The sequence below is a fragment of the Eulemur rufifrons genome, chromosome 30 (genome assembly GCF_041146395.1).
Source record: "Eulemur rufifrons isolate Redbay chromosome 30, OSU_ERuf_1, whole genome shotgun sequence".
Classification (NCBI taxonomy): Eukaryota; Metazoa; Chordata; class Mammalia; order Primates; family Lemuridae; genus Eulemur; species Eulemur rufifrons.
Window position 1 is genome coordinate 128,583,686 of NC_091012.1, and position 18,778 is coordinate 128,602,463.

The 18,778-nt window shown below is 36.1% G+C and overlaps 1 protein-coding gene across 2 annotated transcripts in view; it reads left to right on the forward strand.

Moving 5' to 3' along the window:
- BCLAF3 (BCLAF1 and THRAP3 family member 3) overlaps window positions 1-15,862 on the forward strand; it is a 39,829-nt gene extending 23,967 nt beyond the window's left edge. Inside the window, exons 8-11 of one of the 2 annotated variants that reach the window (XM_069463868.1) lie at window positions 1,295-1,406; window positions 2,166-2,261; window positions 8,221-8,376; window positions 15,811-15,862. In XM_069463868.1, coding sequence (XP_069319969.1) covers window positions 1,295-1,406; window positions 2,166-2,261; window positions 8,221-8,376; window positions 15,811-15,840 — 394 coding nt within the window. In that variant the 3' untranslated portion in view covers window positions 15,841-15,862. The remainder of the gene's footprint in view (window positions 1-1,294; window positions 1,407-2,165; window positions 2,262-8,220; window positions 8,377-15,810) is intronic. The other variant, XM_069463869.1, reaches the window with a different exon arrangement.
- Window positions 15,863-18,778: the final 2,916 nt, after the last annotated feature.

Genomic DNA, 18,778 nt, shown 5'->3' on the forward strand with positions numbered 1-18,778 from the left:
GGAGCATTGTGAGGAGATGTGGCATGTGACAAGGAGAGCAATGCCCAAGGGCTGTGGAAATGAGGCTTGAATCAGAGGAAGAGCCCAAGGAAGGACCTCCCTCCCAGATAAGGCTACCTAGGAAGAGCCTTTCTTGGCCTCGGGACCTCATGATGACAGGAGAAGGGAGCCCGTCCTTTGCTGCGATAGCCCTGTGGTATCAGGGCCTCAGCTCTGCAGTGAGGGGACCCTGAGCCAATCACATACCTCGCTTTTTTTTTTTTTTTTTTTTGAGGAGAAGGAAAGAGGACTTTATTACTTTGCTGGCAAAGGAGGAGGATGGAGACTCCTGTCTATAATGCCATCCTCCTAATAATAAGCAGAAATACAAAGTTTTTAAAGGGTGAGTTCTCAGCTTCAGGCAATTGCCGTTCAACTGAAGGCAATCCCTTGACCTCTACCTAGGACCTCCCTCTGGGGCTCAGCCATCTCCTGTAGCACAAAGAACAAAAGACATTACCCTGCCCTTCCCAACCACTGGGCTGAGGCAGGGATACAGGTTTTAGTTCTCAAAAAGAAGTGGAGGATATTTTAAAGAGACAGGAAATATTTTTGCCCTTTTTGCAGGCCATTCCCTCCGTTACATATTCCCCACTGTCAATATTTCCCTCCCATATCTATGGGAGGAGGAGTGACTACCCTGTTACATATTCCCCCCTGTCAATTTTACCCTTCCATATCTATGGGAGGAGAGGCAATGTAGTCATCGAGCTACTTACTGCTGATTTGAGGCAATGTTTCAGATGGAAGGTTTATACTTATGTATGCCATTGCAAAGGTTGGGCAGTATATTTATAACAATAGATTACCAGGTGAAAAAAAGTCATAAGCAACAACTACAACAGTGACATCATGAGCCATTGGTGCTTCCTCCAGTAAGAGTCTGGGGGCTGGGGGCCAATAGTACTGCCAGAGGTTCTAGAGCAGTGATTCTCTTTTCTCAGAAAACATTTCATGTGTGGTTTCAGGGGTTACAGCCCCCAGGAAGCCTGTCCTTGGATCCCAGATTGAGAACCATGGTCCAAGGAATATTGTTTTCCCCCATTGCTACCTTCCAACTTAGCTAAATGATGTTTGTTGAAAAATGAGGGTTTTAGCCAGATAACTATCATTTGTAATTTTAGTAGTGATCATTGATATTTTACTGTTGTGCTACTTTAATTGTCTCTGAAGGGGCTTTTAAAATTTTTCTTATTTATTTGTTAGAAATAGGTAAACTAATAAACGATTCTTATTTTCTCTTTCATTTTATTAGGAATGATCAGCATTCCAGTTTTTCAAAGGTGAACATTCATACTGATGACTTCCAAAACCCTACATATTTTATAAAATCAGATTTCAGAAAATTGATTCAGAAACCTTACATGGTAAGATTACAGTTCCAAAATTTTCATTCTTATACATTCTTCACAAATATATTGGTAGGTGCAGGAATCACCAATATTTTTCCTAATGTTTGTAAGTGTTCATTAAGTACATGTTATAGGAGTCTGTTGAGGCTTAAAGTTATTATGACAGAAGACATGGTCATCTCTCCCTTAATGTAGTAGGATTTCATTGGATTTGTTATAGTACAAGCTTTAAGATTTTTTGAGCAACTTTATTAGGGTATAATTTACATACTATAAAATTCACCCAATTTAGGTATACAATTTAATGATTTTTAGTAAATTTACCAAAATGTGTAACCATACTCCAGTTTTAGAATATTTTGAACACCCATTAAGAGCCCTCATGTCTGTTTCATTGTTCCCACCCCCAGCCAACTGCTACTCTACTTTCTGTCTTAAAGATCTGCCTTTTTATAGGGCAGCTCACGGAATGGCAGCTGGCTTCCACAAGAGAAAGCAATGGCTAGAAATATGGAAGCCAGAGTCTATCTGTAACCTACCTCACTTCCGCAGTAATATCCATCACTTTACCATATATTTTTTGAAAGAAGCAAGTTATTAGGTCCTGCTCACACTCGAAGGGAGATGTGTGTGTTTCTACAGCTAAGCTCCCTGCTCCCTGCTTTATGTTCTTAATCCTATACATTTAAAACATGTGTTTTTTAAATGGTAAAACAAACTTTTAAGATAAATTTTAAAGCATATTAACCCATACTAATACTTTTTTTCATGCAGAATTATACTATGCAAAGAAAAGATATCATTACTTACAAACCATTTGGAGTTGAGGGAAACCATCAAAACACAGGAGGCTTTAAAAGACCTTTTGAGGTATTAAGTGTTTTCCATTTAAATCGCTTTGGGTTTATGCTTTGGACATAGTGTTCTGAGTGTTAGTAAATTAGAAGCTGTTTTTGTGATATGCTTTCAAATAGTCGCTATAAACTAGTATTTCTGGACATTTATAATTAACTATAATCAAACTGATGGCCCTTTTCCTTAGAACTTGATTTTCAAATTTTTTTTGTCTACCAGTGAAACCCTTTTTCAAGTATTACATGGAAACATAAATACAAAAAACAGATACGGGTGGAGTGGCTCTAGGTGGGGAGGCAGGCAAGGTCCCAGACCCCCCCATTTTAAGCCAGCATCTGTACCTCTAAGATGGAAGTGCAGAGCTATAGAGCTTTCTCCAGGACTCAGCAGATTGGAAAACCCGACCCGTAGACACATAACCCTCACAGACCTTCTGGATCATCAGAGAAAGATTCTGGTCCAGAAAATTTTGTTAAAGTATATTTTATTGCATTCTAATTATTTGTACATCTATTTCTGATGTAAATGATAGTTTTTCATCAACCAACATTTTTGATTATCCAGAACACCTCATTCCCCAAACATATGGAGTAAGAATTATAGTACAAAGTGTTGTATTTCTCTCTTTCCTCTAAGAAGTTGAAGTGCTTTTAAAATACATTTTGACTAAATTTCTTGCTTATGATGGTACTTTATTCATATTTTTCACTATGATGTCTCTTCCCTCTACCCCCAAAAGGAAACAGTTTGAGTTTTTTTGTGAAAGTAGCAGGAAGGCTTGATAGAGTAGTTAGCTCATTAGGAAGAAGTTAGTATGAGCAGCAAAGTGGCATAAACTAGCCCCAAACCATAGACAAGAAGGGTACTTGAGTGATCTTCTGTTAATACTTGGCTTCTCAAGAGTCAAAATTTATAGGTGTTGAAAGGTTTTATTTAATAGGAGTAATATAATTTGTAGGCATTGTGTAAATTACATTTTTAGCCAATGATTTGTATACCCAAAAACATGTGACATGAGGTTTTCAAAAATAACTATGGCCACAGAATACATAAACATGTTTTACACCATCTTTTGATCTCTTGAGTAATGAGGCATCAAATCAACTGAAAATGTGATGTCTGCATAACTTATAGACAGTATATTTGAGCTTTCAGATCTAACTGCTTCTTATATGTTATTCTTCTCATTGGTCAGATTTAGTTGATTATAGTATTTTTCTAAGATCATCATAAAATTTATCTCCTGTTACCCTTTTTCCTTAAGGAAAGTTTCTTTAACATTAATTCTTAGAGGCCGGCCTTAAGGAAAGTTTCTTTAACATTAATTCTTAGAGGCCGGGCGCGGTGGCTCACGCCTGTAATCCTAGCACTCTGGGAGGCCGAGGCGGGTGGATCGCTCAAGGTCAGGAGTTCGAGACCAGCCTGAGCAAGAGTGAGACCCCGTCTCTACTAAAAATAGAAAGAAATTATATGGACAACTAAAATATATATATACAAAAAAATTAGCCGGGCATGGTGGCGCATGCCTGTAGTCCCAGCTACTCGGGAGGCTGAGGCAGTAGGATCGCTTAAGCCCAGGAGATTGAGGTTGCTGTGAGCTAGACTGACGCCACGACACTCACTCTAGCCCGGGCAACAGAGTGAGACTCTGTCTCAAAAAAAAAAAAAAAAAAAAAAAACATTAATTCTTAGAAATGTTTTTTCAAAATATATGCAATAATTTTCCTCTTAACCATTTAAAGTTGTGTAATGTTATATAATTGCATAGAAATGTACAATTCTTTATAGGAAAATAGTGGGAAGAAATAATTATTCCTAAGAAAAGGAAATATTTTGTTAGAATTTACTTTTTACATGAAATGGACTCATTCAAAGCCATATAGTAATCATCTTATTAGATGTATAGAATTGGATCATGTCAATCTCAAGATTAGCTCTGATGTATCAAGTTTGTGCAGATGGTCTTGACAAAATTATGGTGTCTCATTATAATTCTGTTTCACCTGAAATTTTCTGTAGTCTTAGACAATAGTTGAAAAATAGACCTAGCATAAATACTTTCTTGTAAACATATATGCTTCATTATGTATGACATACCCATTTCTAAAATGTGTGAAAGGGGAATCTACTTAATTTTTATAACTACTCCATTGTAATACACCATTTGTACATTCATTTTTCCAATATTGCCCATGGTCAGTTTCCTGTTATTAAATACTCTAAGGATGGAACTTAAATAAAATAAACCAAACACTAAATTTCAAATATATTAAAATTCATTCCTATGGCCAAATCTTTGAAAATTATTATAGAAGCTAAACATTGTATGTGTTCTATTTAGATGTCTAAACATTAATTAGGCCATAGTTTTAAAGCCATAATTCAGTATTGTACACATTATGGCTTTTATTAAATTAGCAGCTTAATATTTTTAATGCAATGGGTCTTACAGCCAGTTCTCCCCTTTCGTAACCTCACAACTGTCTCCTCTTTTAGAAGAAGCAGAAAAAAAATTTTTTAAGTATAAAAGAATGTAGACTTAACCAGGAATTAGGAAAAAAACATATATAAAAGAGGCAGCAGCGCCAGCAACAGCAACTCACCTGACCAAGTCCCAATCTCTTTTCCTTCTGGCATTGGCTTACTTTCTGGTTAATCTGAATTTTATTATCAGAGGGGAAACAAGTAGTGTTTGAAGAAGGCTTTTATTTAATGCAGCCATTATAGTGTTTGTAAACAATTTTATTGACTTCCTTAGAGGCTATAGTGTGTGTAATCTTATAATCTAATAAGGGGAGTTATTGTTTAGCTCTTCACAAACACGTTGAGGGAATCTTTCCTGTTTGATATCTGTATAGGGGTCTATAGGTTTATTCAGACCTTGACTTTCTATAAACTAAATGTGTTTTTATTTGTTTTTATAACTTTAGCTTCTATTTTTTAGCTTTAATAGTTTACAAATACTAAACTTTTCCCTGGAAACATTTGAAAAGGGGCCACTATTAACTTCATCCCATTTGATTGGACCCTGGTCACATAGTTGTTGGAATGCGACTCAGGGATGTTTTTTATTCGGAACAAAGAAAGAATTTGGTTTAAAAACAAAACTCTCTCCATGCAACTTTGCGATCAAATATTTACATGCAACTAGGTTGTATTTTCCTTTTTACTGTGAGCATTTGCTTGAGAAAATTGAGAAGATAAAAAAACAACAGATAATAAAATTTATTTGTGATATATACCAGTCTTCTGAGTAGAATTATGATTTTATTTAAAAAAGAGCACATTTGGGAATAAATTTAGTATGCAGTGGCTGCTATTTTGAAGGTATAGAATTTGCAGCTTTTATTCTGACCCTTGTCCCTGCCCAATAAATGAACGCAGGTTGAGTCCTTAACTCCTGAGTGGTAAGAAGAGATGGAAGAATAAGACTTCCTGCTTGTGTCATTAAAACTAAATATTCTTTTATGCTCTTCAAGCTTGAAGAACCCTTTTTTTGAATCTTGGTAGAGATGAGATGACTATTGGCACAGTCAGAAAGACTAGATGCCTGTCAGGTGCGCAGACCCACGGTCTGGACTAAATTGTTGGCCCCTGAAGGAAAAGGGGTGGATCTGTTTAGTCTTTGTATCTTGCATTTAGTATCAGGTGTGAATTTCGTTAAATAAGTTCAGAACAATTTTGCAGTTAACTATAATTCCTCCTGAGAGAGCCTGTCAGGTCACCAGAGTCTTTCCTTCTCTACCATAGCTTCTCCCGATTTCTTGGAATTAGATCTCCCAGTATTCAACTTAATGCTGAACTGGTCTGGTTAAAAGTTTAATTTTGCCCAGGGTTTTTCTTCATATGGCTTCATATTTCTTTTCTTCCTCCTTCTTCTTTTTTTTTTTTTTTTATGGAGATAGAGTCTCACTCTATCACCCAGGCTGGAGTGCAGTCTTGTCATCATAGCTCACTGCACCTCAAATTTCTGGGCTCAAGCGATCCTCCTGCCTCAGCCTCCCGAGTAACTGGGACTTTACAACACACCTAGCTAATTTTTCTATTTTTTATAGAGATGGGGTCTTGCTATGTTGCTCATGCTGGTCTCAAGCTCCTGGCCTCAAGTGATTCTCCTACCTCAGCCTCCCAAAGTGCTGAGATTACAGGTGGGAGTCACTGTACCCAGCCCACATTTATTTTCTATAGGAGAATTTAATTAAATGATTTTGGAGGGAGGAATTCCTTTGTAGTCAAAAAGCTTAATGCAGCTTCTTCCAGTGAGTTGGCAAGTAGCCAAGGTTTTAAGATTTAGTAGGGCAGAGATAGACTCCATCTATGAACCTTTGGGCCACTTCTTCCACTGTTGAGCCTAAGAAATATTGATTTATAGAAATGCCCCATATATTTTTAGAGACAGAAATGATTTCAGAAGTCTTTGCAAGGCTTTGCCCTAAAGGAAAATGTAAACGTGTTAGTTCGCATATCAAAAGCTGCCTCGACTCAGGAGGGCGTCTCAATGGTCAGTAGCAGCTGCTTTCCAAGGTGACACTGAAATCCCGTTTATGGCTCTCACCTGTTTTGAAAGACAAAGCAGGTCTTGCCTAGAGCCACGGGATGCCGGAGCTGATCAACAAAGACAGGCCACCGGCAATGAGAGCTGATCATAAGATATGCTGCCCGAGCCGGCCCAGACGGAACCATGCGGTTAAAGGAAATAGCATAAGGGACAGCTCATGTTTGACTTCTAAAATCTCTATTCTAATACACAATAACCAGAGCCACGATGTCTGTTTTTGCTAAAGTAATAGCCTTATCATAAAACTTACAAGTTTGCCCTAAGAAGATTTTATAACTCATTGTTCACCTAGATAGAATTAGTTGAAGGATCTGTAGTAGCCTTTTAGAAGACTTTGACCCTAAACCAAACTACCTATTACTATGTAAACCCCATTACCCTTGGCAACCGAAAACCTGTACCTGTGCTATAAGTATCTGTGTAAAACTTCAGTCTGGGTTGCATTTCCGGGGGAAGAGATGTAACCTGGGCACCCTGCTTTATCTATCTTCATAAATCTTTCCTTTATAAACTATATCGTTGGCTCTGTGTATTATTTTTATTTCTGTTTCCTACTATTTTTTCATCCTTTGCGACGACCCCTGTCTGAGGGACCCGAACTTTTGCTGGGAGCATAGCTAACTCCCCGCATTCCACCTGCTTTAGATTATTCTAGGAAGATGCTCGGAAATCCTCCTAGGTGGACATGAGGAGTGTGTGATGTGGAGGAGTGAGGGAGGGAAGTTTGGAGAATTGTTTGGGAAGGTCTGGAGAGAACTGCTTCATGACTGACAAAATGGAACACTCCTTCCTTCTCCCACCCCCAGCAGTAAATTAACAAGGGACCATTCCTCTTATCAGCTTCACGGAAAGCACAAATATTAATTGTCCTCTTATGTCTATTGTAATACTGGACAGTACACAGGCTAGGAAATGTTCTTTCTAATATAACTCACATTTGTTATAATGGGTTTTTTGTGGTAAAGAAAGATCGGTTTGAAGATATTGACAGGAATAAAGTTAAAAGAGTTTTTGATTCTTATGTAGATGTTGATACTTAATGTCTTTCCCCCCTCATTGAGATTTGATATATTTCACTGTGAATCAGAAGAATAATTTTAGCTCATTAGAGGGTTTGAAAATTGTATTTTTTAACATGAATTTCAAGAATTAATTTCAAGTTCTTTTAACAGTTTTAAAAATTTGATATATTATAGAATAAAGATTTTAAAAATATATAGTAGTATATAAAATAAGCTAGAAAGCTAGTTTGGGGAAAATGTACTTTATTACTATCATTAACTCCTTTCCTTTTAATATCTATAATGCCTAGAATCAAGGGCAGCTCTAAGTACCAAACATTTTTCCATCTGTTGTTCTAATAAAGTAGACTTGGAAGCTGTAGTTTTAACATTTAATTCTTTTTTTCCTTTACAGAGCAACTTTAGAGGTGGGAGATGCCTGCCCCATTATAAATCAGACCTAGTACAGAAGAGCTTGTACATCCAGGCTAAATATCAGCGTTTACGGTTCACTGGTCCAAGGGGATTTATCACTAATAAATTCAGAGAAAGATTACTGAGGAAAAAAAAGGTTAGTTGAATTATGACCATTTAAAAACTTTGACTGACTTTTGAACTCCTAAATTATCTATGTTCATTAGATAAATTGGGTTTTCCATTTAATTTTTATTTAAGAAACAACTTAGGTTTTTAAAATGCTCTTATTGCATGGTAGTTGAATAAAAACTTTAGGGAGTAATGGTAATAGAATGGTGAGACTAATGTTAAAATGCTTTTTGCTGTTATACCTCAAATATTTTGAATATACCAGCTATTTCAACTTTTTACTTTAGAATTTCTGCTGTATGGCTAATCTTTGAAATTGAAATTTAGGTAAAGACTTTTAACTTTTAGTCTTATACAGTTAGCTAAGTGCCAAAAAATATTGAACTGACTCTATACAAAAGGCACATAATTGCAAAATACACTAACTCTTCCTTTTTCCCCCATTTGTATTTTTTTTATTGTGGTAAAATATGTATAATATAAAATTTTTCATTTTAACCATTTTTTAGTATACAATTCAGTGACATTAATTACATTCATAATGCTATACAATCATCACTACTATATGCTCTTTTTAATTTATGTTTTTTAATTGACGAGTACAAATTATATATATTTATGGTGTTCAATGTGATATTTCGATATATGTATACGTTGTGGAATGGCTAAATAAAGCTATTTAACAGAGGCATTACCTCATATACTTACAATTTTTTTGTGGTGAGAACACTTGAAATCTATTCTTTTAGCAATATTCAAGTATACAATATATTGTCATTAAGTATAGTCACCGTGACATACAATACATCTCTTGAACTTATTCCTCCTATATAACTGAAATTTTGTGTTAGTGCTTTGAACAACTTCTCCCCAGTCTCCCCAGGCTCTGGTAACCACCATTTTACTCTCTGTTTCTATGAATTAAGCTATTTTTAGATTCCACATATAGGTGAGATTATATTCCATTTGTCTTTCTGTGCCTGGCTTATTTCTCTTAACAAAGTGTCCTCCAGGTTCATCCATGTTGTCACAAATGACAGGATTTCCTTCTTTTTAAGGCTGAATAGTATTCCATTTGTGTATATACACCACATTTTCTTTATCCATTCATGCACTGATAGAAACTGAGGTTGATTCCATTGTGCTAACTCCTAATGTTAATAAAAAGTTCGTTTACTTGATAATTTAAATTACGTACTCTTTTAGCTGTGACTTGATTTTATTTGAATTAGCCAAGTTAGTATTTGAAAATGCAGCATAAATATGACATAAAATTAACTTCTATGGAATTATATTTTAAATGAGAAAAATATCATATTAGTGGATATGAAGGAAAGAGAGGAGAGAGCATAAAGATAATGCAGGAAGGAAATTAGACACTGGGATTCGTGGCTTTTGGCAGTGAAAGAAACCTTGAAAGTCGTGGAGTACAAAGATAGAACAGAAACCAAGATCAGCTGAACCAACAGGAATCTATTATACACTTGCCACGTCCCTGGAGCTGAAATGTGCCAGGGTGCAAAAGAAGTGTTGTGTAAAAGCATCATCACCTTCGAACACTTATGATCCGGAGCCTCCAGTTATACCACCTACCTCTCTGACTTCTCCATCTTATTTGGTGGTTTCTCTTCCTCCATGTATTCTTTGCAAATGTAAGCATTTCCTAGCGTGATGCTCATTATTCTCCCTTCTTATTCCTCCTATTTGTCTTGGTTGTCCTTACCTCTTCCCAAAATTTCAGCCATCACTACTGTTGATGTCTTCAGCCCTGACTGCTCTCCAGACCACCAGATTTTCAGATGCCTCCCAGACATCTGCACATGGATGTCCTAAAAGCACCTCAAATTCAGCATGTTTAAAACCAAACTTGCACTGAAACATGTTGTAGCATGGACGACCCTTAAAAATATAATGCTAAGTGACAGAAGCCAGATACAAATGATCACATATTATATGACTACATTTATATGAAATGCCCAGAACAGGCAAAGCCATAGAAACAGATAGTAGATTAGTGGTTGGCAGGGACAGGGGGGTGGGTGAGGGAAAATTGGGAAGTGAGGGTATGGGGTTATTGCTAATGGGTACGGGGTTTCTTTTTGGGGTGAGAAAATATTCTAAAACTGATTGTGGTGATTGATGGTTGCACAACTCTGTGAATATACTAAGAAGCTGCTGAATTGTATACTTTCAAATGGGTGAACTGTATAGTATGTGAATTACATCTCAGTAAAGCTGTTAAAAATTGCATCAAACTTGCTCTCCTTCTCGGACTACTCATTTCCCCTCGAGGTCCAATCACAGCTAGCCAAGCCAAGCTAGAAACTTGTTCTACTAATCCTCCCAGTTCTCCTTACAACTTCAACCATTCCAAGTCTTCTTAGTTCTATCAATCATTCATTATTCCATTCGATCTGTTTATTTTAAAGCTGCATATTATTCCACTCTATAGATGTATTATTTTTTTCAGTGCTCTTTAAACCTTTTTGCTCAGATACTGTAGAATTTCACAGTATTGTCCACCTCCTTGCACATTTTTAGGTTATCTAATATTTTTTATCATAAGTTATCATAATGGATATAATTTCTTGCATATTATAAACACAGTCTTAAATAAAACTGTTACATCCTTATTTTAAATTCATTCAGTGAAACCTGCATACTTATAGGAATTTGATAACTAACCTCATCCATATAAAAAAATACACAATTTTTTTTAACAGTGAGAAATTTTACATTGTTCCTTTTTTGCCTTGAATTTGGACTTTATTCCACTTCCCCCATAGAATTTTATCTTTCAAAGTATTTTATGGATCACCAAATCTAATTTGACATGTAATGTTATTAGATTTCTGTGACTATTGGGTATTAAATATTTCCTCAGAATTGAGTTAATATTATAGTTGATCAAAATATCCTAAATATATTACAAATTTTGTTGAATATTGATTAGACAAAAGAAGTTTTATTGCAAATGCATTTCTTTTTTCAATTCATGTATTCATAGATAAATATTACTTATTGCTGGTAGAATAATACAGTGTTCAAGTATCTATTCTAATTCTATTTTTTCTTTTTATAGATGTAAGTGCTGAGAAACCTTGTTTATATGGTTATATAGATGGGAATGAAAGGACTTCTATTATAGCAATCCCACTCGGTTCTTTGGACTCACTCTGAATTATAGGCCAAAAAAATCACTTAGTGAAATATCATCAAAAAGTATTTTGAATGTTCTATCACTGACAGCTTGATTTTATACTCCTTAAATTTTATTAAACAAGGGCAAAGAATTGAAACCATCTGACTTGCAGAAACATGCTGTTTATTAGTAGTTGTTAGGGCTAGTTCACTTTCTTGACACCCAGTATCTCAAATTGCCCCTTTTTGGGGGGTCCCCAGGTAATATAAAATAGTAAAATTTGGGATGGGAAGATGTATCATTCTTGTGTAAGGGGGGGAGGTGGGGAACCAGCCTTAACCAATTGCGCAGGCAGGATGAATTTGGAAAGTGAACATTGGAGATTTGAAGATCAGGAAATTAATTCCCTAAAACTATCTATACCCACATACTCATTGGAAAGTCTTTGTATACCCCTAAAGATATGCATATCCCAATACCACTTGGGCACATTGACATTTTGGTACCTTGCCGTGTTGCCCCTTTTGCTTATTTATACTCTCACCAGCAGTACACGAAAGGGCCTGTTTACCTACACCCTAGGCAGCGCTACACGCTCTATCAGTCTAATAGCAGGAAGTAGCTCTCATTTGCCTTTCTTTGATTATTACTGGTGTGAGCATCTTTTTTTTTTTTTTTTTTTTTTTTGAGACAGAGTCTCACTCTGTTGCCCAGGCTAGAGTGAGTGCCGTGGCGTCAGCCTAGCTCACAGCAACCTCAAACTCCTGAGCTCAAGCGATCCTCCTGTCTCAGCCTCCCGAGTAGCTGGGACTACAGGCATGCGCCACCATGCCCGGCTAATTTTTTCTATATATATTTTTAGCTGTCCATATAATTTCTTTCTATTTTTAGTAGAGATGGGGTCTCGCTCTTGCTCAGGCTGGTCTCGAACTCCTGAGCTCAAACGATCCGCCCACCTCGGCCTCCCAGAGTGCTAGGATTACAGGCGTGAGCCACCACGCCCGGCCTGAGCATCTTTTTTATGTGTTCATTGGCCACTTGAATTTCTTTCTTTAATTTCCTTATTTCTGTCCTTTGTCCATGTTTCTGTTGGGGTGGTACTTATTCGTATTGATTCATAGGAGTGCTTGATCTACTGAGGGTATTAACCTGTTGTATTGCTTTGCTGGTGTTCATTTTATGTTTGTCAGCTGTCTATGCTGGCTTTTACATTATAGAACTTTTAGATGTTCATGAATCTGTTAAATTTGTCCCTATATATAGCTTCTAAATTTCATACCATGCTTATACTGAAAAAATTCTCTACTGTGTTTCCTTCAAGTGGTTTTATGGTTAAATTTTAACATATCAATATTTAATCAAGTGAGAATTTATGATATAATGTGAAGGATCTAATTTTTTTCTCAATAGTTTTTCTAATACTATTTATTGAATAATTTGTCCTTTCCCTGCTAATTGGAAATGCCACCTTCACTATTAAAATATTCTACATTCTTATGTATCCCTGGTCTGGTTTTGGAAGCTTTTAAACCTAACTTGTATCCTTGCCTCCTGTGATTTGCTTATTCAGTCTGTTTACTACTAGCACAGTCATTGTCCCAGAACACGGATTGTATCGTACCACTCTTGCACAAACACCTTCCGAGTATCTATTCCTACAAAACAAAGAGACCAAACTTGATAGCCAGGTCAGGCCCTAAGCTATCTTTCTAGCTGTATTTCCCTGTGGACCCTCTGCGTTTTGGAGCATAATATGTATTTTCATGTATTTGTACCTTTGTTCCTACTGTTCCCGTGGCTAGAAATAGCCTCCCAAGCCCTATTCTTTTCTTATTAAACCCTACTTTCCTTAGAAAACCCACTGTAAAGCCTTACCAAAGCCCCTTTTTTTACCTCTTGTTTCATTTGATCTCTAATTATTGCTGTTTACCTTCCTATTTCCCCAAATAGGTGATCAAGTTCTAGAGGGTAGGGGTGCCTCATTAGTCTTATGTCTTCCCCTGTTGCCTTTCATATAGTTAGTCTTTAGAAAATGCATGTTGAATGGATTCTAATCATATACATATATACACAGACTCACACACATGTCCATCATATGCTCTGAAAAGCTGGCAAACAAAGACCATTGTGTCGGGGTCCCCAAGGTCACCCCCAGGTTTGATGGTTCACCAGGAGGACTCAGAGGACTCCACATACAGCCGTACTCATGGCTATGATTTATTACAGTAAAAGGGGACAGAGCAAAATCAGCAAAAGGATAAGGCACGTGGGGCAAAGTCCGGAGGAAGCCAGGTGCAAATTTCCAAGAGTCCTCTCCCAGTGAAGTCACACAGGACATGCTTAATTCCCCTAGCAATGAATTGTGACAACACGTGAAATGTTGCCAGCCTGGGAAGCTCACTGGAGAGACTCAGTACCCGAGGTTCTTACTGGGGGCTGATCACGTAGGCATCCCCTGCCAGGCACACACCCAAATTCCAGACTCCCCGAAGGAAAGCAAGTGTTCAGCATAAACCATATTATTTACACAAACAGTTTCAGCACTTACCAGTTAATGGTGGGAACCCTCCTGAAATCCCCGTCCCCAGATGCCGGCCAAGGGCCAGCCTTGTAAGCGGGCCTTTTGAAGGAAGCAGTCAGGCCTGCTATGGTAACTCTTTACTGCACAACCATATTTTTGAAGAGCTTAATTTCACAGATGGCCAATGCTTAAAGGGAGGCGAAGATTAGTGTGGTAGGAATGGTCAGGGGATGTATGCTAGGTACTTTCATTGATATGCTCTTCACAGAGGAGGTAGGTTGTGAGCTGAGGCGTGGGTACAAAGCTCCATGTTTGACAGTAGGATATAAGGCTGGGGAAATGGGGGTGTGCAAATTATAGAGGGCCTTGAAAGCTGGGGAGAATATTTAGGATTTGTGGTAGCAGTAGGATATCATCCTAGACTGAAAAGGAGAAAGTGGAACTTTAGGATGGTCACTTAGTTAGCAGTGGATGGACAGGTTCTGGGAGGAGAGATGCGGCGCAGGAAGACCAACAGGGAACATTTGCAGGGACCCAGATGTCAAGTTATGAAAACCTAGACGAGAAGTGCTCATATGTCTAGTTCAGCATTCTTTTAAATCATGGGAAGGATGGAGGAATCCATTTGAGAGATGTTATAAAAGAAGCTATGTCAGGGGTGAATGGCATTCAAAATAATCGCATGTTTTTATAAGTAAGATATTTCAGTTGAAATTTATTTTAGAATTATTACAGTTAGAATTTCCTTTTAAGGTTATAAGTAGGTAACAGATATTTTATTTGAAGATAAACTTATATGATTTTTATATTGTATAATGATTAAATAGGATACAATGAAGTCTACCTCTATTTAAAGGAGTGATGTTGACAAAAGTATATATGCATGTATTTTGAACATTTCATTAACCAAAACAGAAAGAAGAATAAGAATTTTCGATCAGCACTGTTTTTATTTGGAATTAAAAGTTTCCATACTAATATAAATGCCAAAAAATAAATCAACTCTTAAATTTCTTTCAGTTTTAATAATATAAGATCCTAGTAAAAGGTAAGGATATATGTATTAATAAATTTTTATTTTTTTATATCCCTAAAAAACATGCCATTTTACCATGTTTGCTCTTTTATTAGTTGCATGATCTTATGTCCAGTTTGTGGTTAGTAATTTAATACTTTGCATAGTAGCACAATATAGAATCCACTTTCATTACCCTTTAATCAAAGTCTTATTGTTCTTGTGAATTCTTTTTCCCATATTCATTGAAGGCTTATATATTTTTATGTTGTAGGTAACTATCCAAAAGCAAGAAAGCTTCCCCACCTCCAATAGCTTTCTCTGCAGTTATCAGTCAAATGAGAAGAGTCCATATAGTTTTAGAATTAGAGATACTATATGATGGAAAAGATAAAATACTAGTTCAAGGTGTGTGTGTGTAGTATCAGGCTCTGTTCTTGAGAGACTAAGGTTTAAGAGTCTTGGTTTTATGCCAGGGATACCCCACTGAAACTCACCCAAATAGCAGAATTATGTTTTTATCAACTTACTAATACTAGTGTTATCTAGTGCTATATGTTTTCTTTGTCCTATTGACTTATTGTTTGATATCTGCTTTGATGTGTTCTGTTATTAGTATGCATCTTTGGGATTCTGCATAGCTTTGCGGGGATCTCGGGGTGCTAGTAGTATTATGTAAATTAAAATATTTTGAAAATTGCAGTGTAAACAAAACTCTAGTTCAGATGTTATAATTGACACTTCTTTTGAAGTCTTTATTTCTCTTGTTTTCTCTCGATAGGAATATACAAATGTTGCCACGGAAATCTAATCTGGAAATATTACAAATGGAAACAACACTACAGGAGAAAATTTGGGATCATCTCTTTTTGTTAGGAGTTAGAAGTGGCACTAAGGCACTAATACTGTAACTTTCTTGATAAAATAACTTTATTTTTTAGTAGTGGAATGCTGCAATTCTTTTATACTTAACAATTGCTTTTAAATTACAGTATTCAATCTAAAAGTTGTATTAAGTACAGTTTCTTTTACAAAAAAAAATTACTTGAAGGGCATTATTTGTTTATGCATTTTTCTCTGAGCATGGTTTCATAAAGAGCACTTAACCAAGTTATATTCAGACATTTATATGTTCAAAGTTTTGCTTATGTAATAAAAACAAAAACAAAAGTATCCAAATTGTATATTGTCTGTACATGAAAGAATTTTAAACAGTGGCCTTACAGTAGCAAATTTTATACCGGATTTTTCTTTTTCTGATGACATTTTGGCTTACAACTTGAAGTTTTCTTAAGTTTCTGAAGATCAAGGCCTATATAATTCATACATTTCATATTATAATATAAGAAGGCAAGAGAAAAGGTGCTTCAAATTTTCCATCAGGTAGTTGAGTGCACTGAATTTTTAGTAATACGCTCATTCAGTTTTTTCCACACTATTTGCTCTTTTCCAATTTCAAAATGCCATTGTGGAAAATATGTAAAGATTTTATAATCTATAGTCCATCTTATTTTTCCCTCAGGGCAAGCTTGTGCATATCATATTTTTAAAGGCTTTTTAAAAATCTGACAGACAAAATCTCATATTTGAAAATTGTACTTTACTACTATAGCATTATACATTTTGCAAGCACATCTTCTAGAATGTTTATTTGCAGTTCAATTGATATGTATTGCATACCTACTATGTATAAAATAAAACTGATGAGATTTTAAGTGAAACTTTTAGGTCCCAATAACCTTATTTCTTTATGTTTTCTGTGTCATGCTTAACAGTACGTATACATTCCCAATTGCAATTTTGTGAAATGTTTATTTGTACTACAATAAAAGATTCTTGCTCTTTCTGCTTAAAGAAGTTACTTGCCAGTTTGTGGGAATATTATTTTAATTTTGTATGAGACTCACAGCCTTGGGTAGGACCTACTGATGTTTAAAGCACAGTTCTGCACTTACAAAGACAGCACTTTCTAAATTGAAATATGAAGCTCGATAAGAACTTGATATTTCATGACTGGATTGTGAAAACTCTTACTACAAACATTCAGTTTTCTTTTACATATCTTTAAAAGACAGGACAGCCTTTTCCTTAAGTGGGTCAGTGGTAAGTGGGGCAAGTACACTCGAGTCATTGCTAGTCAAGTAATAACTTTAGGAGAGGGCCTGCCTCGTGCTGTGTATGTCAGGGAACATTCCGCTTATAGTAAGAAAGAAGTGCATGCACACTTTATATTGTGTTAGGTACTTATCAAATCTGTCTTACATTTTAAAATAATTGATTTCATTTATTTCCATATTCTAGAGGACAGTTATGAGCTTTGAATATTTAATCATTTGATTGATGGCTATGTATTGCACAGATACTGTATGTACTAAAATTACAGCAATGAACAAGAGGACAAGACACACGGACCCTGCCTTTATGGTATAGTCTAATAGGGAAAGTGGACATCAAACATAGAAATGTAACTTGGTAAATGGCATTTAGTCTCTAGCTCTATTTTTATTTATTGTAGCACTTAAGGTTAAGGTGGCCAATGTAATATCATCCATTCCACAACTGATTCACTATGTAAGCATGCTTGGGTATACTTTTGGCACTGTCTTAAAATGCAAAACATGTTATCTGCAAAATACCCATTCAGAAAACATTCCACGTATTAGATCTGAAGCCTAAAAAGAAAGACTTGCTTTATGATTTAGAGTATAAAATAAGGACAGGGACTGTGTCTGTCTTGTTCACCATGGTATCCCCAGTGCACCCAGCATCCTACTTGACATGTGGCAGGAACCCATTAAAAATTAGTTGAGTGATGAACGAATAAGTAGTGAGTAGAATATGTTTATTAGGATCTACATATCTAATTTTCATATGGAGGGTGAACAAAAGGTCATCCATAGCATTTTTTTATTGGCTGGAAAGAATTTGAATTCTCAAACGCATACAAATGGAGAAGTTTTTTTGGTAAGTCCCATTGCCTCTCTACCCCTCCCCACCCGCAGTGTGCTAGGTCCTTCACTGGCTCTGGGAAGACAAACATAATAAGACACAGTCCCTGCTCTGAGGAACCTCATAAACTATTGGGGAAGAGATTCACAAAAACAAAGAATTGCAATATAGAGTAAGTGCTACAGTGGACATACATGCAAAAGGTGAGAGAAAACTTGGCATTCCTGGTTGAGCATTCCCTCATCACATTTCTTTTCTATTGGTTTCACAAACCTCAGAAGGCACTGTTCTGTTGTTGCTTTTGCTGGTTTTAAAAATTGATGTATTGGGGAAAACTGGGTAAAATATACGTGGGATCTCTCTGCATTATTTCTTATAGCTGGTGTGAATCTATAATTATCTCAATATAAATGTCAATTTAAAGCATCGCCCATAGTCTTACCACAGAGAAAACTATTATAAATATTTTAGAGGATACATTTTCATTTTTTTCTGTTGGAAAAACTACTATATTTACATTATAACAATTTATATAGATGGATACTATGCACCAAATTTTACCTAATAAATCCTACATTTTTGAATAGTTTTTTAAAAAGGAGAGAGGAGATGAATCCCATTAAGCCAACAAGATTTTGCTTACATCCCTGTAAAGGAAAGTAACCTCAAAATGACCAATCTGCTATCTGTTCCTTTTTCCTGCTTTCCTTTGCTTTTTTCTGCCTATGAAACTCATCCACTCTGTTTAGCTTACGGAGCTCCTTTCTATTTTGCATATTGGACGCTGCCTGGTTTGTGAA